The sequence below is a fragment of the Mesoplodon mirus genome (genome assembly GCF_964341445.2).
Source record: "Mesoplodon mirus genome assembly, chromosome: X".
In the NCBI taxonomy this organism is placed as follows: domain Eukaryota; kingdom Metazoa; phylum Chordata; class Mammalia; order Artiodactyla; family Ziphiidae; genus Mesoplodon; species Mesoplodon mirus.
In genome coordinates this window covers 1,632,747-1,656,398 of record NC_138981.1, presented here as the reverse complement: position 1 = coordinate 1,656,398, position 23,652 = coordinate 1,632,747, and the positions used below count along the sequence as shown (strand labels likewise).

At 45.9% G+C, this 23,652-nt stretch overlaps 1 protein-coding gene across 1 annotated transcript in view; it reads right to left on the bottom strand.

The window, feature by feature from the left end:
* Positions 1 to 5,161: 5,161 nt before the first annotated feature.
* The window catches only part of CD99 (CD99 molecule (Xg blood group)), a 28,580-nt gene continuing 10,089 nt past the window's right edge, over positions 5,162 to 23,652 (bottom strand). Inside the window, exons 2-10 of the mRNA XM_082609692.1 lie at positions 17,858 to 17,890; positions 16,548 to 16,592; positions 15,233 to 15,274; positions 14,530 to 14,598; positions 13,143 to 13,187; positions 10,068 to 10,112; positions 7,963 to 8,076; positions 6,928 to 6,984; positions 5,162 to 5,658 (exon numbers count right to left, since the gene is read on the bottom strand). Of these exons, the coding sequence (XP_082465818.1) occupies positions 5,633 to 5,658; positions 6,928 to 6,984; positions 7,963 to 8,076; positions 10,068 to 10,112; positions 13,143 to 13,187; positions 14,530 to 14,598; positions 15,233 to 15,274; positions 16,548 to 16,592; positions 17,858 to 17,890 (476 nt within the window). The 3' untranslated portion in view covers positions 5,162 to 5,632. The remainder of the gene's footprint in view (positions 5,659 to 6,927; positions 6,985 to 7,962; positions 8,077 to 10,067; positions 10,113 to 13,142; positions 13,188 to 14,529; positions 14,599 to 15,232; positions 15,275 to 16,547; positions 16,593 to 17,857; positions 17,891 to 23,652) is intronic.

Here is a 23,652-nt window from a genome sequence, read left to right as displayed (position 1 = left end):
CTGCAGAAAAAAAATGCATTTTCTGTAAGAGCAATTCTGGGGACACAAAACTGGGCTGTCCGGCAGCCACGGAGATGCAGAGAATGATGAAGAATTGAAAGTCAAAGCAGAGCTAGCATTCAAGAAGACTACTACAATCACCGTGTTTCATTACCCCGGAAGAACTACTCAACCGCTCACGAAGAGGGTCCCGGGTGTGATTTGGACTAATTAACTGCTCAGCCCCCTCCAAGACCCTGCGATGCAATTCAAAGAGATCTACAGATGTTGCTTTCAAGCTCCATTTGATTTTGGAAAATGTTCCCCTTTGTTGTTTCATTTGGATTTTGTTCCACCAAAAAACAGCAAAAATGGTGAACGTACATTACTTAAGTTGGAGGCCTTTTGCTGTAACTTTCAAATTCTCTAAACCTTCACTTGAAACATGGTCTGGTGACTGAGGCCAGTGATGATTCCTAATTTCACCCAGTTTGTTATTATTATTTTCTGCCCTAAGGCTTGTGACAGGGCCTCATGTATCCATATACCTGTTGTATATGTAAGGGTTATATGTACATGTAACATATAAGGTTATATGTATATGTAAGGGGTAACCCTTACAAGCTACCCACCTCTAAGCAGTGGGGAAGAATAAAAGGTTAACATTTGCAGAAGGCTTTGAATCTCTCTGATACACGGAATAAGTGCATGAGAAAGAAAAAAATTTATCCAGGTTGGGAAAGCAGTTTTTAAATACCCAGACAGGCTGGTTTGATGCCAAACAGACCTAAAAGGAGAAACGAATCTTGACATTTTCTGCATTTGGGGAGCATCTAAAAATGTGCATATATTTTTCTTGATCATCTGGTGTTTTGGTTTTTTTTCCTTTTACCTGTTTATAAAGCTCAGTCACTTAGATGGATCATTTTGATGCACACAGGTGCGTGCGTGTGTGTGTGTGTGTGTGTGTGTGTGTGTGTGTGTGTAGGAAAACACTCTAAGGAAAACTGCGTGTAAAATCCTAAACTGTCCGTACAGCCGTCAAGGAGAGCAGATGATGTGGTTGGAAAGGGGCTTCCTTCCAATTTCCCCGTCCATAAAAATGAATGAAGCTCGGACACAGGATACAAAATGCATGAACTTCAAAAACTGTATGCTCAGTGAGAGAAGCCAGGCAGAAAAGAGCACATCGTGTGTGATTCTTTTTATATGAAATGTCCAGAACCAGCAAGCCCATAGAGACAGAAAGCATATGGGTCATTGCCAGGGGTTGGGGGGAGGGGGAGGGGGGAGGTTATGTGTTGAACTGTGTCCCCCCCGCAACAAAATCATAGTTTGGAGTCCTAACTTGCAATACCTCAGACAGTGACTTGTGTTGGGAACGAGGTCACTGCAGATGGGATTAGTTCAGACAAGGCTGCAGTAGAGCCAGGTGGGATGTAATCCAAAATGACTCGCCTCCTTATACTAAGGGGGAAAACTGGACATGACTGTCTCCCCGTGTGACGATAAAGGTAGAGATTGCAGTGATGAATCTATAAGCCAAGGAACATCAAAGATGGGCAGCCAGCACAAGAAGCTGAGAGAGAGACTGGAACAGATTCTCCCGTAGACCCTCCAGAAAGGAACCAGCCCTGCCCACACCTTGATCTTGGACTTCTGTTCTCCAGAACTGCAAGAAAACACATTTCTGTCGTTTAAGCTCCCCTCCCCCCATCTGTGGTGCTTTGCCACAGCAGCCCCAGGACACTCGTCCAGGGAGTCGCCTGATGAGTTTCCTCTGGGGTTCATAAAAATATCCTGGAACCAGATAGAGGCCGTGGTTGCACAACATGGTGAAACCATCAGACGTGAGACAAACAGGGCTGTTCTTGCTTCGAGGTTGGCCCTTGGCAGCAGACAACGTGGCAGGGAAACCTCCACCGTCCTGCCCTACCTGAGGTTGGGGAAGACCCACATTGTTCAAGGGGTGTCATCGGCCCCATAAAAGTTGGGTGAAAGGAGAAAAAGCAAGGAGAACAGAAAATGTCTGCTCCAACCTCCCCCAGGCTGACAAGGAGGAAGTGCTGGGTCACAGAGAGGAGGGTCACAGGAAGGACGCCCTGGGGCAGGGGATGGCACTATGTGTACGGGGAGACGCAGGGGCTTTCTGAGTAGGCAGATCCCCAATGCCTTTCTTTGGACGCCCGCTGGTGAACAGGGGGCAGGGCTTGGGAGCTCCCAGGGGCAGGAAGGGTGAGAAGTGGCTGGTGGGGACGCCTCAGGTTAACTTGTTACACCTGGGGCTTGGGGTGTTTCCAGGAAGGTGGGTCGTGAGGATGGACACGGGCCTGGGGTGACATAAAGAGAGGAGACCGGTAGCACGTGGCCTGTGGCCCCGTGGGACCTGCTTGAGGGCAGAGCTGAGGTCCAATCACATGTGGACAAGTGTGCATCTGGCTGTACCTGGGCATCTCTTAAGCAGAATGACGGATGCAGGGATTCGTTCTCAGGCATGGGTGTGGGAGAGGCAAGCACTGACCTGGGACAGCAGTTGTTGGAAATCCTTGTGGATGCAAAACGGGTGCAAAATAGCCACTACCTGCTCCACCACGCCTGAACCCTGCAAAACGCAGTTTGAAGTACAGGTATTTTATGTATTCAAGCAGGTGTTACCAACCTTTTTCTGTAAAGGATCCGATAGGACAGAAAAAAATAAAGAAATACTTCCTCCCCTGGGAGGTCCAGGAATTTAGTGGATGATGTAAACTGCATTTCAAATCAGTGGGAAAACATGGATTATTCAATAAATGATTTGGGAATAATGGGATTATCCCATGGCGATTTTTAAAAAACTAAATACCAAGGAATCGCTTCCTCATTCCCTTTACAGAAATGCATTCCTAGGTGATCAAATATTTTAATGTAAAAAAACCCCACAAAAGTGTTAGAAGTATGACAGCAAGCCCAGAAACCATTAGCTAACTTCACTGTGCAAAAATAATAAAAATGAATGGGGGGAAAATATCACTTCAGAGATAAAAGATGAAGGATAGAGTGAAAAAGAGTATTTGCTACTTACTTCACAGTCATATCTTTAATATGCAAAGAGCTCCTACAAATCAATAAGGATAGGACCTATAACACATATAAACATAGGCAAAAGGCACATTCATTTCCCCCAGAAATGGAATGCAAATGGGTCCCCCACACACAGAGTCTCAATCTCACTTGTGTTAAGAGAAATGCAATGTAAAAGCAGTTGATTTGATATCAGCTTTCAACTTAGAGATTGGCACCAATCAGAAAGTTTGCATGGCAGTGAGGAGACAGATCTGACATCGCTGGGCGGTATCATGAATTTGCACAACCTCTATGGGGGATGACTGGGCAGTGTCCATAAAAATTAAATATGCACATGCTTTTTTTCCTCACAAAGCCAACTTCAGGCATTAATGCAACACACACACTTGTATAGAGCCACAAAAATGTGCTTACAGAGATATTCATTGCAGCATCTTGACAGCAAACACTTGGCCACAGCTTAAGTGGGTTAATCAAATCCATTATGACCCAGACTTATAACAAATCCTCCACTGGTATTGTCTCCCTCTGGCCCTTAAATAAAATCTTTATGTCGATTTCAAAATCTGTTGGACTGTGATTTCTTCATACGGGAGTTCCAAAATGATTTTAAAAAGCAATTGTTGTGCCAAGTATTTAATGATCCAAGCCACATAATTTAAATTCAATTTTTCAAAAGACAGACCTTTGATAAAATCATGTGTATTTTAATGTGAACATGAAATTAAACTGAGTCTACAACAATGTACATTCACCATCCATAAGAAAAGCCTAGATGACATATTTCTTAAATGTATACTTATTTATGAACGAGTCATAATTTCATATCCTTAAAAAAATGCCCATCGTTTCACTCTTCTCTTCTTTAATGAGGCATTTATGCTTATAGTATGATTGCAATGCTTATAAAAATGCCAATGTTATTCAGAGTTACAAAAAGACTTTATGCATTTTTTCTTATTATGAAGCAAGTCAGTGTGCACAATCTGACCTCAAAGGCAACCCATGATGACTCATTGGGGAGAATCTGGACGCTCCCTGCGACCTTTGTAACCAGGTGCTCTGAGCCAGTTAGCGAGGGAACCCAAGCATATTGACTAATCTGGCCCTCAGCTCTTGACAACTGGCTGACCCCATCCATTGATGGATGACATTTATTTGTGTTCCATCCTGTAGAACCCAAAATGTCAAGTTCACCACTGTGCACACCAGGTCATAGGTATTTGTTGAATGAAGCAATGATGGATATGATAAATAGCCAATCCTTTTTTTTTTTAAGCCATTTCATATACTCAAAAGTTATCATAGTGTCAAAGACAGAACAAGTTGAATAGCCAGATGATGGTCTCCAGCTATACCTTGAGAAAGAAACTCCAAACGCTTTTAGATAATGCAGTGAGGAGAGGTCACAGAAAGGATATGGGCGTGGTGAAGGGTTGAGTCCTCAACCAGCAGGGGCTGGCTCAGATGCCTACCCCTCAAACTACGGGCAGAGTTTCTGAGCTTCAGAAGTGAGAAAGACCCAGAATTCATGACTGATACTTCGTAGCAGCCCTTTCCCAAGTTAGGTGATTTGTGAAGGCAGCCCACGCAGGTGTGCTAACGTCATACCTTTGAACCTGGAGAGGCTGATGTGAAACACACAACAGTTCTTTACACCATCATCCGTGACAAGATTAAGTCTTCCCAGGAAAACGCCACTGCTCTGGATTACTATCCTAAGAGCTTTAGACGAGGCAAGCCTGTGCCACTGGAAACTAATATTTCCATGGAGGGTAGTCTATGGGTGAGGTCCAGCCCATCTGCAACAGCAGGGTTTCTGCACTTCCCGAGACGAACACAAAAATCCAAGCAAAGCCCTTTTGTATAAAAGCAAGCATTCTGGACGCTGTGCGGTGCGTGCGCTGTCCTAAATGGGGGAGATGCTTCTGAAGGTGGAAAAGTCATCGTTTGTTACCAGAAGGGTAGCCATTCCGTTCATTGCAAGATGTTATAAGAGTGAACACTTAGGGTGACCGTCTGTCTTACAGCCCCAGAAGAGGGAACAGGGGATCCATCCCACTAGTTTCACAACCTTTTTAAAAAGTCACCCCATGGCAAAACATTAAGTAAAAAGTACTTGGTTTCTAATTTCTTTTTATTAGCTTGGTGTGGAAACAAAAAACAAATCCTAATAAATGGAAGAACTTTTGAGGAAACTCGCTGAAGGCTTACCTCACTCTACAAAAAGGTCAACGTCAGCAGAGGTTCAGACGCATTCAATTTACAGGCAATTTGTAAACAGCCCGGAGTTTCTGTTTGGGGAACTTCAGTGGGGTTGAATGATGGGGACTTGGTCGGTCAGCCTTTCACAGCACACAGTAATTCCCCTCTGGAGGCAAAACTCATCACAAGTCAATCTCACCCACCCAGCACGGTGGTGGTGACGCACCTCAAGGTTAAAACTAGGAATCCCAAGTTGAGCAAAGGCACAGACAAGCCGGGGCTTGTTCCCGGCGGGGCCGCTCCGCTCCGCCCCTGCAGGCGAACTTCGGAGAGGCTCAGCAGGCCAGCTCGGGATTCTGCTATGAATCACTTGGTTGCCGACCTTCTATTTCTCCAGAAGGGTCTGTTGAACTGCAGAGAAGCAAGACACAAGAACAGATTTGAAACGGCATCCCCAGCGGCCCCGACAAGCATGCGGATACCTGCACGTGGAAAATTCCAGAAGCGGGTGACTCTATTTCTACAAAAGATAGAAGTGTGCTCAAAACTCCCTGCTGACAGAAAGCAAAAACGAAATCTAACTGGTTAGAAAAAACAATTCAATAAATTTCATACTACGAGGCAACGGTCACTATGAAAAAACGGACACTTCGGGAAAAACAGAAAGAAACTAAGAAGAGGCATTCTCTACGAGCGACTTCTCTGAGACGGTAAGAAATGTCTGTAAAGTACAAATTTCAGAATAAATAATTCTGTAAATGAGGGTCCACGGCGTTGGTTCATTTACAACAATGCAGGGCTGAGATTTTTGGATCAGTTCATTTCTGCTTTGGAGGTCTCCTTCGCAAAAAAGGAGAGCTCATGTTATACATCTTTCCCTTATTTGAAAGAGCAATGAGCTAGACACATTCTAAAAGTCCGTATTTTTAGAATTAAAATTATGTTAGCTTTTCACTAAAAACTAGTCTCGGGACTTCCCCGGTGGTCCAGTGGTTAAGACTCTGCCTTACAATACAGAAGGCATAGGTTCAATCCCTGGTTGGGGAACTAAGATCCCACATGCCGTGGGGTGTGGCCAAAAACTTTAAAAAAAAACAAACCCCAAAACTTAGGTCAATTCCACAGGCATCCTGTGCAATACATGTTGCCTTGCTTGGGCAAAGGAGTGGGTCTCCACATATATACACAAATAAAAGAAAGAAACACACACAGGTGTATAGACACATAATTTGTGTTTTCCTGCCATTTTCAGAAGTGGTTCTAATCACTGAACGTCCCACCTCTGGCCCTGAGAAGTTTCCATAATTTGCACCACCTCCTCTTGGTCCAATTCTCCACCAGGTTGGGAGGATTCTGTAAAAGTGACCACAGCACGTGAAAATGCTGCAAAAGGTGCATCTCAGAAGATGCACGCTGGCCAGCTGCTGACTCCGGCCATGCGGCAATGGGGCGACACTTGGAAAATTCTCGTAGCCAACATTTAAAGAGAACTTGAAGCAGACTTAGATCTCATCAGAAGCCTCAAGCCCCGGAAAGTCTATGTAGCATCTCCCCAGAGAACCCCCTTGAAAACTTCGAGACACAAAGGATCCCATCCAAGAATCTGAGCAGGACAGTGGTGAGAGCAGGTAAAACAGACCCGCGGGGGGCCGGGAGGGGGCCACTCGGGTCGCTTCTTACCCGGTGGCTCGGCGTTGGTGCCCTGATGGTTCTCCATGTTGACTTCGGCTTGGTCAGCTGCAAGCAAGAACAGAACGCCCCAGGAGGGTGAATACCAAGACAACGCACCCTGATGGTCACTCTCAAGCTGAATTGGCATCCCACCTCCTATCCCCATCTGCTGCCCCCAAGCAGAGGACCGCCCTGGTCATCAGGGCATGAAAGGCACCTCGTGGGGTCTGGTTTGTTCTCTCCCATGCTTTTCCAGTCTATCATTTTATTTCCCAATTTCTACTCCAAAAGTTTTCGAACACACATACATCAACGCAAAAAGGACCATGCCGCGCCCCGCCGGCCCCCAGAAACGATCTCCCAGCATACGGTGTGAGGCGACAGAATTCAAAATGCACAAACATCGCAACCCACCCCTCGCTGGTTCTCAAAGCAAGACCTAGACAGAGCCTTCCAGAGATGCACAAACATAAACTGTGCTCAAAACAGTAGAACTCACTGACGTCAGGACGAATCCTAAGTAACTTAGCATTTGAGTACAAAGTCCCAAAATGCCCAGTGATGGAATTCCGATCTCTGGGCTGGTAACGGTGGCATTCGGCGGTCCATGTAAATAACAATGAATGAATCGAAGAGCTAACATTTCTTCAACACTCACTCTCTGTCCGGCAACCTGTCAAGACTTTCACACATGACCTTACTGACCTTCACACATGACCTTATTGACCTTCACACATGATCCTGCTGACCTTCACAAAAATTCTAAAGCGCAGACTATCATCTCTCCTCATTATGGGAACGCCTGCTCCCCAACATGGAATGGTTAGTAACTTGCACAAGCTCACACGGCTAAACGCAGGAGACGCTGGGATCAAAGCCACAAAGTCAGATCCCAGTTTTCTAGCGACTTCAGGACCCCCATCGGCCGCCTTCCACGTGTTTCGTGCCAACCTGAGTTCTACTTTTTAGTTCTTTTTTTAAAAGAAAGCACGGTTTTCAAAGTAGCAAGGCCCCATGGAAAGGACGCGGTGGTGAATGCCTTACCATTCTCTCTGAAGCACAGCTTCTTCTTCTGGTAGGCGATGAAGCTGGAGATGGCTCCGGCCACGGCGACCGCGACGGCACCGACGATCCCAGGGACCACCCCCGGGGAGTCGGCTGTGGGAGGAAGCACAGGGCACCACGACAGGCAAACTCATAACCCTCGCGGACGCACCACGGGGCCGGGGGCTGGCGGCCCTGCCCGGAGGAAGAGGATGGGGCTGAGGCCTGAGAGGCGGGGCCCCAGGTAACCACGGAGGGACCGTCACTCCAGAGCCACATCGGAATTCATTTTACTACGCGAGCTGTTTCTAATCCAAGAACTGGCTCCCAGTGGGATGTCAAACCCCACCTCTTCCCCACCCCTAGGACCAGCTCAGCTGTCCTCCCAGCTCAGTGAGGAAGCTCTCAGATGGGTGACAAATCCACAGTGGAAGGGGGCCGAGCGGGGACCATTCAGAGGCCGTGTGACCTCAAGCAGCCAGATGCCCGGCTCTTCATGTACCTTCTGAAAAATCAAAGTCACCGACCTCTTCGTTACTCTCATGTGCTCTACGGTGATGGGGTTTCCAGCCACCATCAAGAATTCTAAAACTACCTGTATCCGTCCCACATCTACAGCTGTTTCCTGACACGGCAGGTGCACAAGACATCCTCCCCCATGAATAAAAAGAAGGATGGTGTGATGGATGGTTCATCGTATGTGTCAGGTGGACTGGCCAGGGCCTGCCTAGGCAGCTGGGAACACTTTATTTCTGGATGTGTCCATGTGGCCGTCTCCAGAAAAAAATAACATTCGAACCCATTAGCCTGGGTAAAGCAACTTGCCCTCACTAACATGGACAGGCATCGTTCAATCCATTGAGGGCCTGATTAGATCAAAAAGGGACAATTTGCTCTCTGCCTGAGCTGGCACATCTATCTTCTCCCGCCCTTGGACATTGGTGCTCCTGCTTCTTGGGATTTTGGACTGAGACTGGGACCTACGCCATTCGCTGTCCTGGTTCTCGGTGTTTTGCATTGGGACTGACTGGCCACTTCCCTGAGTGTCCGGCGTGCAGACAGCAGATCGAGGCCCTTCTCAGCCTCTGTAACTATGTGGGCCAACTCCTTATAATACGTGTCTTTCTACTCATCTCTATACGTCCTAGTGGTCCCATTTCTCTGGAGGACCCTGGGTAATATGGATGGCGTTCCTTCTTAGGGCACTTTGGGAGGGCGACTGAACTTAAAATGCAGATCCCGTCGGTACCAGGTAGACCTCATGCTAGTGCACTTCACGGATACTGTGTGTTTTTTTTCTTTTTTCCGGTACGCGGGCCTCCCACTGTTGTGGCCTCTCCCGTTGCGGAGCACAGGCTGCGGACATGCAGGCTCAGCGGCCATGGCTCACGGGCCCAGCCGCTCCACGGCATGTGGGATCTTCCTAGACCGGGGCACAAACCCGTGTCCCCTGCATCGGCAGGTGGACTCTCAACCACTGCGCCACCAGGGAAGCCCAGTTTTTTTTTTTTTTAACAAATTGAAGGTCTGTGGCCACCCTATGCCAGGCAAGTCTATCGGTGCCATTTTTCCAACAGCATTTGCCCACCTCATGTCTTTGTATCATATTTTGGTAATTCTTCTAATATTTCAAGTTTTTCATTATGATTCTATTTGTGACGGTATCCGTGATCTCTGATGTTACTCCTATGACTTGCTGAAGGCTCAGAGGATGGTGAGCATTTATTAGCAATAGAAAGTTTTATAAATGTAGGCCTGTACATGGTGTTTTTTTCTTAGCCATAATGCCACTGCACACTGAACAGACTACAGTGTAGTGTACACATCACTTTTAGATGCGCTGGGGAACCATACAATTCGTGTGACTTGCTGTATTGCGATATTCGCTTGATTGCGGTGGCCTGGACCTGCATCCCCAGCATCTCCGGGGTCTGCCTGTGTGTCCACTGAGCCCGCTTGGAACGTGTGTCCAGAGAACCATTCTCCACTGCAGTATATTTCAGATGACGCTGCAAATACTAAAGGTGAGGCTAGGACCACTGACTCCTGCTTTCCTCAACAGTACACGTGAGGAACCCAGGACATCAGGAACCAGGGGAACGTACCCTGCTCCGTCTCGCCATGCTTCTGGTTTCCATCACCACCGCCTCCTGCAAGAGAGGAACAAGGCTTGGTGACAAACGGTGCTGGGAACACATTCGGTAACCGAAAAGTCATACCAAGGACCAGCTCCTCTGACCTTGGGTTGTGAAGTTTCCTTAAGAGAAATGACCATGGGACTGATGAGGCCATTAGTATCAGGGTGTCCCTTTCCACAGCTGGGAGGGGCTGTCCTCGTTCTGCGGGCAGTGTCACCTGTCTGGCTCCCGTGTCCCTGAAATCCAGGCTTGGCACCTGACTCAACCCCCTGGCCCCATGGTGGGCTCTAGGAGACCCACCGAGTCCTCAAAGTCCCCCAGGGATTCGGGGAGAAACCCAGCAAGGGCCTCAGAGCCCACCTGAGACCCTTGCGTGGCTATGGGGTCATCCCAGGCACACTCCTGTTGACTCTCAGGCCCCCCGGTCTCACTAGGGGTGGATGTCGGCCATGTGCTATCCATGGACCCACCACCTCTGGGTATGGTCTTCATTCGTGCTTTCTCCGGGGCTAAGGGATACCACTTCACCACCCGCTCTACTTTTTCCACATTTAATGCCAATGGATACTCGATGTTTTTGTTGTTGTTTGTCTCATTTTGTTTTTTCTTTTTGCCCATACTATGCAGCTTGTGAATCTTAGTTCCCCGACTAGGGATTGAACCTGCACCCTTGGCAGTGAAAGCAAACAGTCCTAACCACTGGACCATCAGGCAATTCCTGACACTCAGTGTTAAGCTGATGCTTGTACAATGATTAGTGCACAAACCAGGAACCCACCCAGTGGACTGTACACTTGTGAGAGTGCCTTTAGCTTTGTTTAATGTCAGCCAGTCACTCCCAGTGTGTCTTTACAGTATAGTCACACAGGCACTGCATGTTACATGGCTATGGAGCAACACTGCCTGCTACAAAGGAGGGGCTGCATGTTACACAGCTACAGAGCCAACGTACAGCCTGTTACATTCAGTGGGTAAGAGCACGTTACACGGGTATCAAACTAGAATCCAGCCTGTTACACTCCTCAAAGTGGGGCGATCTTGTACAGCACCTAGAGATGTAAATTTAAACGGAAAACCAATTTAGAAGGTAGACAGCTAGCCACTGTAGACATGACTTTGGGGACCAGGGTAGAAGGGGTTTACTCTGAAAGGTACGTGAGCTCAAGAGGGGAAGTAGGGGCATTCCCGGTAGAAGGCAAATGAGATGACAAAAAAGCATGTCACCGTAAGGGCGTGACTGACATAAACAGACTTATAATCCTTTGGGGGCTGGTTCATCCATTGATGTCAATCAGTGGCACTCCATCAAGCAAGGATTCAAAGCAAAAATGTTTCCGGTGACATTTAAGGCAGGCCAGTGAGAAACGAACCCAGCCATCTCTTACATGGTCCTGTTACCAGTGGGACCATCAACGATCCCAGCCATTCTCGAAAGCCATTTAGCAGCCCATGAAGGGTTGTAAAAGTGGGAACTCCTTTCAGAAACCCTACTTCTTGGAAACCACCTTAAGGGAACCATAGGGAGGACATCCAATATCAAAGCATAAAGATACGTACGAGAAACGGGTGCAGAATCTAAAAAGCACAACAAATTAGTGAAAATAACAAAAAAGAAGCAGCCTCACAGATATAGAGAACAAACGAGTGGTTCCCAGTGGGGAGAGGGAAGGGGGAGGGGCAAGATAGGGGGAGGGGATTAAGAGGTACAAACTACTATGTATAAAAGCAATAAGCTACAAGGATAGATTGCACAACACAGGGAATAGAGCCAATATCTTATAATAACTGTAAGTGGAGTACAACCTAGAAAAATACTGGATCACGACATCATACACCTGAAACTTATACAATACTGTACATCAACGATACCTCAAAAAAAAGTATTAAGGAGTATCAGGCAGTTAACTAATAAAAATGTCATTTTTCTATTTAAAAAAAAAGAAACTGGTATAACCTAAATGCTTAAAAAGAGAAGGGAGAATGAACAGATTTTACATGCAGGGGGAAGAGCACAGGTCAGGGTGGGTATGGGGGGAGCCATCAGAGCATGAAAGTCCCTCCCCAAGGATGTCAGAGCCATGGGTCTCCGCCTGGGAAATCTTCACATCATCTTATTATTATTGTTCACCATTTATGCTCAATTCTCCAAGAAATAAACAAGAACCAGAGCTCGACGGCAGAGTTAGAAATAAAAGATTTCCCAAATTGGGGGCTGGAGCCAGGGTTTTCTACCTGGCGGGGAAGCTGGAGTTAACTGCCATGGAAGGAGCTTCCCTCCAGGTGGAGGTCCCGAGGCTCTACGTTTGTAGCCCTACTAGGAGGCTGTGGGCCAAGAGTGACACCCAAATTCAAGGCTGACGCCCAAGCTTTCCCCACCTCCTGAGGGTGACCCAAAGGAATCCTGGTGGAGGAGATCTTTACCTTGTGTCTGGCTATGCGTTATATATTACATACACATATACTAGACCTAATACTTATTTTAGATTACATAAGCATAATAGATGAATATAGTAAAAATATATTTATATGTAACATATGTATACACTATCATTTACACATACATAAATACATAAAAATGACTATATATTTCATAAGTTATAACTATTCTAAGCATATATTAATTTTATACTTATTTATTTATTATATTTAAATACTGCTTTGGCCTCCACATTGACCTAAGAGTTTAAAGACAGAGGTGGAAAAAGGACCTACTGTAGAGCACAGGGAACTCTGCTCAATATTCTATAATAACCTATACAGGAAAAGAATTTGAAAAAAAATAGACACATGTCTATGTAAAACTGAGTCACTTTGCTGTACACCCAAAACTAACACAACATTGTTAACCACCTCTACTCCAATATAAAATAAAAAACTGAGGGACTTTGCTGGCGGTCCAGTGGTTAGCACTCTGCCCTTCCACTGCAGGAGGGCGCGGGTTCAATCCCCGGTCAGGGAACTAAGATCCCACATGCCGCACGGTGCAGCCAAAAGATTAAAAAAAAAAAAGAAAGAAAGACAAAAAAAGAAGGGGAACCCTACCTCCACCTGAAGTCGCATCAGTAAGGTCCAAATCCGAAAAGTCATCTAGAAGGAAAAAGACATCATCATCTGTCACGTCAGAACTGTCGGGAGTGTCTTGATGTCTTGGGGTGAAGGGAAACACATCAGAATCAAAAGCAGACCTGAGGTGGCGGGGAACCCCATAAAGGTACTACTCTATGGAAGGAATCTTTCAAAGATACAATTACTGGACTTGCCCAGTGGCGCAGTGGTTAAGAATCCGCCTGCCAATGCAGGCGACATGGGTTTCACCCCTGGTCTGGGAAGATGCCACATACCGCAGAGCAACTAAGCCCGTGCACCACGACTACCGAGCCTGCGCACCTAAAGCCCGTGAGCCACAACTACTGAGCCCACATGCCACAACTACTGAAGCCTGCGTGCCTAGAGCCCGTGCTCCACAAGAGAAGCCACCGCAATGAGAAGCCCGTGCACTGCAATGAAGAGTAGCCCCCGCCCTCTGCAACTAGAGAAAGCCTGTGCCCAGCAACGAAGACCCAACGCAGCCAAAAATAAATAAATTAATTAAATAATTTATTTATTATAAAAAAAAGAAAGAAAACCGTAAGAAAGCATATGAAGATGGCTTCAATTTGCTTTGCAACTAATACTTTTAAATAGCAGAGAAACATAACATTTTCTAAATTAGGGATTAGTTATGATAGTATATAACTGCCAAGAAAAGTCAGTCAGATGATAAAAGTTATTAAATGACATAAGAAAATGCTTATGGAATACTAATAAGCAAAAAATAATGTGATGACACAGTGTGAATAAAAGATTGACAGTTTTACTTAACAGCTGTTTCATTTAAATTGATATAAAATACTAGGGAGAATAACCATCTTCACTGTGGTAGAGGACGGACAGTATTTCTATTTTTCTGCATTAATAATTAAACAAATATATAAACAAACGAAAAAGCCAACTCAAAATCTGAAGTTTCAACAGCCAGCCATTCAACTCAGAACGCTGATGTCAGTCAAATACTCAGAGAATACTATGATGTGTCAGAAAAAAGGCGGCAAAAACCTTTAAAAAAAAAAACAAGCCAAGAGCTTCTCTAAAGGGAAAGAACAAGCTGGTATTTTTCCTCCATATTGATTCTCTATGTTTAAAATCTTACATTTAATTTTTTTAAGTTTCCATTAAAACCTTGGAAGTTAAATCAGCAAACTAAAAATCAAATCCGAACCAAAAATATCTTTTTGAAAACCGTTTTCCAGGACCGGAAAATTGGCATTACCTTGCACAGAGAGTTCACAGTAAGATCATGCTAAATCTGAAATTACCTCCTTTCAGCTGACATGGAAATCACTGTACTCTGAAAAACACACAAGGACCCACAGGGGCGAGAAGGTCTTACCAGAAGAGCCGGGCTGGTTGGGGTTTGGATTAGGTTTTGGCTTGGGTGGTTTGGGTGACACTGGGTCATCTGTAAAAGAGGAGAGTTGCAATTATGAGCACTTTGCAGTCAAGAAAACAAAAGGTGCATTTGCACACAGATGGTTTACTAAACAGTTAGAAATGGAAGCATGTCCTTTTTCATGGCGGGGCAAGTCCTTTGTCATGATGGGGATACCCATACACACAGGCACCTGTGGATTTCTTTGCATCATCATCCAGCTGCAATACTTAAATTCATGTATTTCCAATAGAAAATAAAGCAGATGGCTGGACCAGCTACAGAATTTGTGGAGCCCAGGGCAAAATGAGAATGCAGAGTCCCTTGCTTAAACTGTACTAAGAAATTCAATATGGCGGCCACAGAGCAGTCAACCAAGGAAGGAAGTCCTTCTGAGTGTGGAGCCCTGTGTGACCCTACGCGCCCATGAGGCCAGCCCTGGCAAGGATATTCAGTTTGTCTTATATCACCCCAAAGACTGTAAGAGCTTTAAAATAAAAGTAGGCATACGGATAAAAGCCAAAAATTCAGCCACAACAAACAATACATCTGTTCCTTAGGTTTTCGTGGTAAAAACTAATTCGACTTATTTAAAAGAGATAGCCTCTTTGCAATGATAAATAAGCAAGTCAGACACATAGGAGATTTAGGAGGTACTACTTACGGCTCCCTCCACCAAGGGCATCTTCTAAATTGAAGTTATCATCTAAAGGAGAAAAACAGATAGTTAATACTGAAGTTCTGGGTGAAACGAGGAACAGAAATGACTTCCTAAATAGATGGAGGAAACACTGCATCTCCACATCTCAAAACACTTTCCTGGATATCAGTCTGACCAACGTCTCAACACAAAAACCAAATTCCTGACCGTATTCATCTCATCCTTCTCTCCAAGGAGAGGAATAAAAGGCAAAACCAAACGAAAACAATGAAAGTAATTTATAAATCAATTACGCCCCATGGACCGAGTTGAAATTCCAACTTCCGCCTGCAGACAATTCTTCCTCGGGGACTGTTCATCCTAGCGTCATCCCCTACCGAGTTGCCAACAACTTCTGCAAGGTAGATGCTACGAGATAAGGGGGGAAGTCTGTGGCCAGATCTGGGCTTGTGCCCACCAAGAAAATGATTCACCTGACCCAGGTATACTTGACAAAATGATGTGACAACTCCTGATGGCTTCCGAGGTTGCCTTCTTAGTTTTAAGGACTCTTTGCAAGTCCCAGCAACATCTAGCTGAGCTTGTGTATCCACCCAACACGATGTACTGACCCATCAAGAGTCACGACTGGGAAACAGCGTCGCTGCCCCAGGGAGCGCATGACGGTACAAAGTCCATTGTTCAATAATGACTTGTCCAGCATCCTCCACGTGCCTGCACAGGTCAAGGACCTGGCTCTGAACAAGGCTATCTTTTTCCTCATAAGATGCCATTCTAGATGAGAAGCCCAACATTTGAAGAGAGCTATCACATTTTTTTAAAAATCAGTGATAAGAGCTCTGTAACTTTGGGCATCGATTTTACTGTGGGTGACTAACCACCAATGAATCTGACCCTTGGTCAATTCCATGATCGGTCTGATTGCTGACTTGTATTGGAAAGGGTTAGTGACAACTAGTATGCTCCTCCTAGAGGCTGAGATCGAAGTTTGCTCATGGGTTATATGAGGGTCCCAGATCCTAAAACTGTTCTTCCCAAGAAATGAGTATCCAAAACCAGGGACAGACACTCAGAATAAAAGCATCCAGAGATGCCTTCCAGGGGACCCAAAGGCATCTCGCCGAAGTGTCAACGTCCGTTGTCTTACAGCCACTGTGGACTTGAAAGCACCAACATCACAGCATAATTCAAATATTAACCAGGCTGGATCCAGAGCCGGTGAATAGCTGACTAAGTCTCACCCAGCTCTTGGGAAAACTGGGGCGCACGACAATGATTTCTCAGCTGTGTTTGCATGCTGGGCACCTTTGCTTCTTACCGGTGGCTTTTTTTGGTGGGGCCGGAGTGGTTTTCTTGTCATCGTCTAAAGAGAAAAGACATTTCTGTCAGTAAAACTTGCAGCTGGGAAACAGAATCAACTCCCGACACTGTTCTGTTTCCCTAAAAAGACTCAGAAAACGTTTGAAGCATCATTTTTTCCACCACGGCTGCCACCGAGACCAAGGACCCCTCCCACCTCATGATGCCAAGTGGGGGACTGTGAGTGAAAGAGGAACCCGGCAGAACACAGGACCCAAGGGAGAGCCCGGGACCTGTGTGGGAGAAGGAGGGACACGGGACCCTTTGCTCCAAGGCTGTGCACGTTCACTACCTGCAGCACACCTTTTGCTCCTTGGGACCCCCAGGCAGCCAAGGCAATGTGGGCTGAGGCCATTAGGACCACAGACACCTCCCCGGCATCTCTCCCCACCAGCCAATGAGGGTTCCATCGTCAAGAATAAGACTTACCCCCCGCTGGCTTTTGGGAACATTACTGCCCTCACGGTTTTGACTCACACCTCTGCATTGGACCCCAGGAGTTAAAAAGATACCTTCTTGGGGCCTTGACATACATACAGTACTATGTATAAACTAGATAACTAACGAGGACCTACTGTAGAGCACAGGGAGCTCTACTCAGTGCTCTGTGGTGACCTAAGTGGGAAGGAAATCTGAACAAGAGGAGATAGATGTATACATATAGCTGATTCACTTTGCTGTACGGCGGAAACTAACACAACATTGTCAAGCAACTGTACTCCAATTAAAAAAAAAAAAAAGATGTCTTGGGTTGAATACTGGGCTCCCAAATTCACACCCACCGGGAACCTCAGAACGTGACCTTATTTGGAAACAGTGTCTTTGCAGATAACACTGGTTAAGATGTGGTCACAGTGGATTAGCACAGACCCTTATAGACGAGTGCCTTTATCAGAAGGAAATTGGAAAACATAGAGGCACTGATGCACAGCAAGGTGGCCACGTGAAGGTAGAGGCAGAGATTGGGGTGATGCAGCTACCAGCCAAGGGATGGAATCAGTGAGCACACGGGGGACCAGCACATGGGGGACCAGCCCACGGGGGACCAGCCACTTCCCCAAGCGCATGGCAGCCCTGCGTGGCATTCATTCACCACCACAGAGTGTGGCAATTATTCCACCAAAAGAGATTTATTTACCCTGACAAGGGCATCTTGATTTTCTTCGTCCTACGTGAGTCTAGTTATCACAGTAAGACATATTTCAAAAGATTTACTAGAGTCCAATAACATATTCCCTGTAGTTTACAAAATGTTTTAATACTACTCACCGTCAAGGGCATGCGATAAATCAAAATCTTGGCCTAAAAGAAAAAGAGTCCAATTAGAAATAAGTCAAATAGAAGTAAATTGGGAAATTAAGAAGACAATTAAAAAAGGGCATGATTTTGGATTTTGAGATGTCTGGCGGCTTTGAAAATGCATCACATGTTGTGATTTCTCATTTGAAATATTCCCTCTCATGCGTAAATGTAAGAATATGTCAGCTTATGTTTTACATTATGGACGACCTTAGAGTTTAGCAGCAATTAAATTAGTAAGAAACCATGGTAATTCTGCACGTGCGTTATTCTAAAAAAGCAGGTGTTTTGAAATAGGTGAGTAACAATTTCCAACACATGATGGAGAAAAAACATGGGAAGAATAACCCCTTGGATTAGCAACATCTCTATAATTCCACAACCAAAATGTACTTCTTGTAGAAACACCAGACAACCCAGAAAAAGGTAAATTTTCTTTTACGTTTCCTGTGATCCCAGAGAAGGGGGGAAACTGCCTTTAATTCCACTGTTCTTCTATCGTGTTGCTACCGCTTTACTGAAGCAATTTCAATACTATTTCTGTTTCTATCCAATTAATGATGAATTGAAGGAAAGCAAAGTAAGGGAATTTGGGAACAGTCCACTTGGACCATCCGGTCAGCGGAAAGGAGAGTGAGAGCGGGTCGGGGGATCATCCTGCAGGAGCAGAAGCCAAGGGCACACGTGTCCCCTGTCAGGAAGCGCTGGGCGTGTGACAAGCCGCCTCCAGAAGGTTGCAATGTGTTCAGTCCCCCTGACTGTCTCACAGACCAGACAGGTGTCAGCCTGTAACTCACTCACTCTCTCTCTCTCTCTCTCTCGTGTGTGTGTGTGGGTGTGCAGCTATGTGTGTGAGCGATTGTGTGTGTGTGTGTGTCCGTTTACTGAGTTGTTTGGGATCCATGGGGTTTTGTGTGTAGGTATGTGGGTGGTTTGTATGTGTGTAGTTGTGTAGGTGTGTGCACTTTGTGTGTGTCTTAGAGATGATCATACTAAGGGAAGAAAGACAGACAGGGAAAGACAAATACCCTATGATGTCACTTATACGTGGAATCTAAACTACGACACAAATGAATCTATATACAAAGCAGAAACAGAGTCACAGACATAGAAAACAATCTTATGGTTACCAAAGGGGAAAGGGAGGTGGGACAGATAAGTTAGGAGTTTGGGGTTAACAGATACACACTACTAGATATAAAATAGATAAACAACAAGGTCCTACTCTATAGCACAGGGAACTATATTCAATATCTTGTAATAACTTATATGGGAAAAGAATCTGCTATATATATATATATAAATAACGGAATCACTTTGCTGTACACCTGAAACTAATATTGTCAATCAACTCTACTTCGATAAAAAATACGATATGAACAATGAGCTGTGCCCCCAAATTAAAAACAAACAAACAAACAAAACAACAGGCAGCAGAAGCAGCAGCATCTGGGAAGGCCCTGCGTTGGACGGACCCCAGCCCTCACGGGGGGGAGGGGCGCTGGTTTCTGCATCTCAGAGCCCGGGAGGGACAGGTGTGGTTTCAGCTCTTCCTGCAGCATGTGGCAGATGTTCACGAGGGAGCCAGGGCGGCTGGGGAGGGTGGGATTTGTTCAGCCCCCCTGGGCAGGTGCAGAGCCTACACATACATGCGCGTCTCTGGTCCTGTACGTCTCCCTAGAGACCCACAACCGTTATCGCGCCCTCTGCGCTCCCTCTGCCGAAGCGACGGCGCTGGGACCTTCCTGAGATGTTCAGCGTCCCTGCCATCGGGAGGCCTCCACCCCTGACGGTGGGGGGGCGAGCAGCCCCAAACAGAGCGATTCAAGGGGTGGACGATGCTGCGTTTCAGACGGGGATTTGGAAAGAACAAGCAGACAGGCTCTTTGGAACGTTGAAACCAACAGCAACCCACTTGAACGTAAGATGTTTCTACATGTGATGTGTGTGCGTGCACGCTCCTGTGTGGGTGTGTCTGTGTACAGATGTGCACGTGAGTATACTCGTGTGCGTGTGTCTGTGAGCACGTGCACCCGCGGGCGTGCACACTGCATGTGGGTGAACTGCACACGTGCCCACGTGTACCTGTGCGCATGCATGTCCACGTGCACTGGCGCATGTGCGGTGCAGGTATGTGCTCATGGGCGCGCACGCAAGTGCGCGCGCAAATATGCATCGATCGTGAGTGTTGTGTATGTATGCGTGTGTCTGTGCCCTGCGTGTGAGCATGCGTGCACGTGTGTGTGCACGTGTCTGTCTGTCTGCCTGGTAGCTCCGTGTCCAGGGCCTGGAGCCTCCCCAGCCCACCTGGGCCCCGTGCCCCCGCCCTGCTCCCCGCGCATCTGGGCTCCTGAGCACCGGGGACGTGGCCCCGCTTAGGGGAGAGGTCACGGCTCAACTCAGAGCCCTCTGCTGAGCCCCCAGGGTCCCGCACGAAAACCCAGGAACAGCAGACCCAGTGGGGCTGAGGGAGGGGCCGGGCATCCAAGCGGGACACCCAGGCATTTCTCTTCCTGCTGCCGTTGCCCAGCCCATCGGAGGCAGCCTGCACCGCCTCTGCGGCTTCCAGGCGGCCCCTCCAAGCTCCAGATGTGGAGGGGGACACCTCCAGATGTGAGGCAGCCCCGCCAGACACAGGGCCTGAGTCATCCCCACAGCACACACACACCCTGCCATGAGCCCTCCCCGACGCCGTGCACCCTCCTCCCCCAGCCGTGCACCCTCCCCCCAGCCGTGCACGCTCCCCACTCAGCCGTGCACGCTCCCCCCAGCCATCTGTTCGGTTTCCTCCTCCCGAGACCCAGGACAAGCCCCAGGACGTCCCCAAGGCCACCCTGGGCGCGGGCTCCTCCTGGGGAGCCTGTGAAGCTGCACGTGCCTCACAAACCCACTGAACCGCGAATCTGAGGTTCCACAACCGTGAACTGTGCAAGTGACAAGCGCACAGCACGAGGCCCGAATCCGGTTTCCCTTAAATTCCATCAGGGTGGAGCACTGACGTAGACATCACAATGACGATAGAAATACTACTGATAATAATTTATAGAGATGATCAGTTACACAATTTATACACGGAGCTTATAAATTATACAAATGGAAATAGAAGTGAAATAAATACTGGAAACAAAACTAGAACAGAAACAAAATATAGATCGGGGCTTCCCTGGTGGTGCAGTGGTTAAGAATCCGCCTGCCAATTCAGGCGACATGGGTTCGAGGCCTGGTCCTGGAAGATCCCACATGTCATGGAGCAGCTAAGCCCGTGCGCCACAACTACTGAGCCTGCGCTCTAGAGCCCACGAACCACAACTACTGAGCCCATGAGCCACAACTACTGAAGCCTGCGAGCCTAGAGCCCGTGCTCCGCAACAAGAGAAGCCACCACAATGAGAAGCCTGCGCACCACAACGAAGAGTAGTCCCCGCTCGCCGCAACTAGAGAAAGCCCGCATGCAGCAACAAAGACCTAACGCAGCCAAAAATAATAAATAAATAATTAAGAAGAAAGAAAACTAGAACAGAAAGAAAATATAGTTGCAATAATAATTACAGAAATTACAAACTATAGAATTTATCATTTATATACAGAACTTATAAATTATATAAATATATAAAAATAAGTAAAAATAAGCTTTAGAAACAAAATTAGAAGAGAAATTAAATATAAATATAATTTTAGAAGTTACAAATTATGTCATTTATACTTTAGACACAGAATTTATAAGCTATATAAATACATACAAATAAAATAGAAATAAATTATAGAAACAAAATTAGAAAAAATAAGATAAAGTTGCATAATCATAAATTATAAATTATATAAATTATAATTTATACACAGAAGCTATCAATATGTAAATGAATATATGTTTAAATATAATAGAGATAAATTCTAGAAATAAAATTAGAATAGGAAATAAATTTTTATAATTATAAATTAAATAAATTATAAATTATGTAATTTATAATTTATACACAGCACCTATCAATTATGTAAATGAACACCTGTATACATATAATAGAAATAAATTCTACAAATAAAATTAGAAAATATAAATTTTATAATAATGAACTATAAATTATGTAATTTATAATTTATACACAGAACCTATGAATTATATCAATGGATATATGTATACATGAAACAAACTCTAGAAAGAAAATAAGGGTAGAGATAAAATTTAAATTTTTAAAATAATAAATTATAGAAATTATGAATTATACACAAATGTTATCATGTATACACAGAACCTAATAATATAAATACAGGCACAAATAAAATAGAAATAAATTCTAGAAATAAAGTTAGAATCAAAATGAAAATTAGGCAGTTAAAAGATTCCTTGGGCTTTCAGATTTTCCTACTAATGAGGTAGGAATCACGTAAAACTAACAGTAGCCACGGATGAATTTTCTGGACGGCCTGCATGCTCCTGGAGCTGTCTAGATAATACCGTTGACCTGCAAGACTCTCTTTTAGGGAGGAAGAAACAGAGACCCCAGAACTCGCCCCCAGTACCCTGCAATGTCAACGGCAACACCAGGGTCCCCCCGGCCCCGGCCCCATGCAGGCTGGTCACTGCTGTTCAGGGCTGGTCCAGGGCCAGAGGTAATGGTGAATGCTGTTTGATCTTATTTTATTTCTAAATATTAGAGATGCCCTTATTTTTCTGTAGCTAGGAAGGAATTGCTCCAGACATAGTTTTGCCGTTTCTCGAGCCATGTAATTGAACATTCTGCCTTACAGATTTTGTGACAAGGAGGGGTAAGGTTCTTCTCCTGTACCATAACCCTGGGGGTGCCACTCTGGGCTGTGTCAAGCTTTGGAAGAACCCAGAGCATCTGGGGACGCTGTGGGCTGGGCTTCAGGTGGACACGTGAGTTTTAGAATTTGGGGAGCCCAGATTCCTGGGCCCCGATCCCAAAGACACTGACTCAGTGGGTGGGAGTCGGGCCTGTGAATCTGCATTTCTAACAATCTGCTGATCCTGCTGGGTGGGCTGGGATGGCAGGAGTGGCCCAGGACCCTCATCCCAGCTGTAGCGGGGTAGTTCTAGGACCCCGGTAAATTCAGTCTTCCTGAGCTAGGAAACCAAGTCATTGTCCCCCTGAAAGATAATCTCTAGGATCTGACTCAAAGCCCCAAATCCATTTCCTATTTTATCACCCTTCACCCTGGGTCACCACCCTGCCCCTCCGCACTGGCCGTAAATGACTCTTCAGAAGGCCCCAAACTTGATCAGTTCACGGAGGCTTTGCATCTCCAGAAACTGGCCCAAGGCCCCTAAACTAGACCTGACAGTTCTATTTATTAATCACAGTCGAGGCACATCCTCCGTAGTGGTTTTGTTCTTACAGTCGCCGGAAATGCTGAATGAGCTAATATTCAATCATGGCTCCTGGGGAACTCCAGGGTTAAGTTCCTGCACCCTCAGGTCACACCGCCATCAGCTAATCGCACATAACCTTGTTTCATGCATGTTTCTGTGGAATTTAATCTTATTTAACCTAGAGTGTTGATGCTCAAAGCACTCTTTCTCCTGCCTAAAGGAAGCTCATCTCACACACGTATTTCAGGCACGCGGCCACCTTCTTGTGCTCACAAGCAAAATCGCAAGCATAAAGCACAAAAATGCAAAAATGTGGCACTACACAGGTACTTGTTTACAATCTAAGACCGCGGAGAGGTGACTCTGTTTTTTTGCAGCTGGGCACAAATCCCCGAACTCAGTGTCAATTTGGGAGTTACAAAAAAATTGTAGCAAG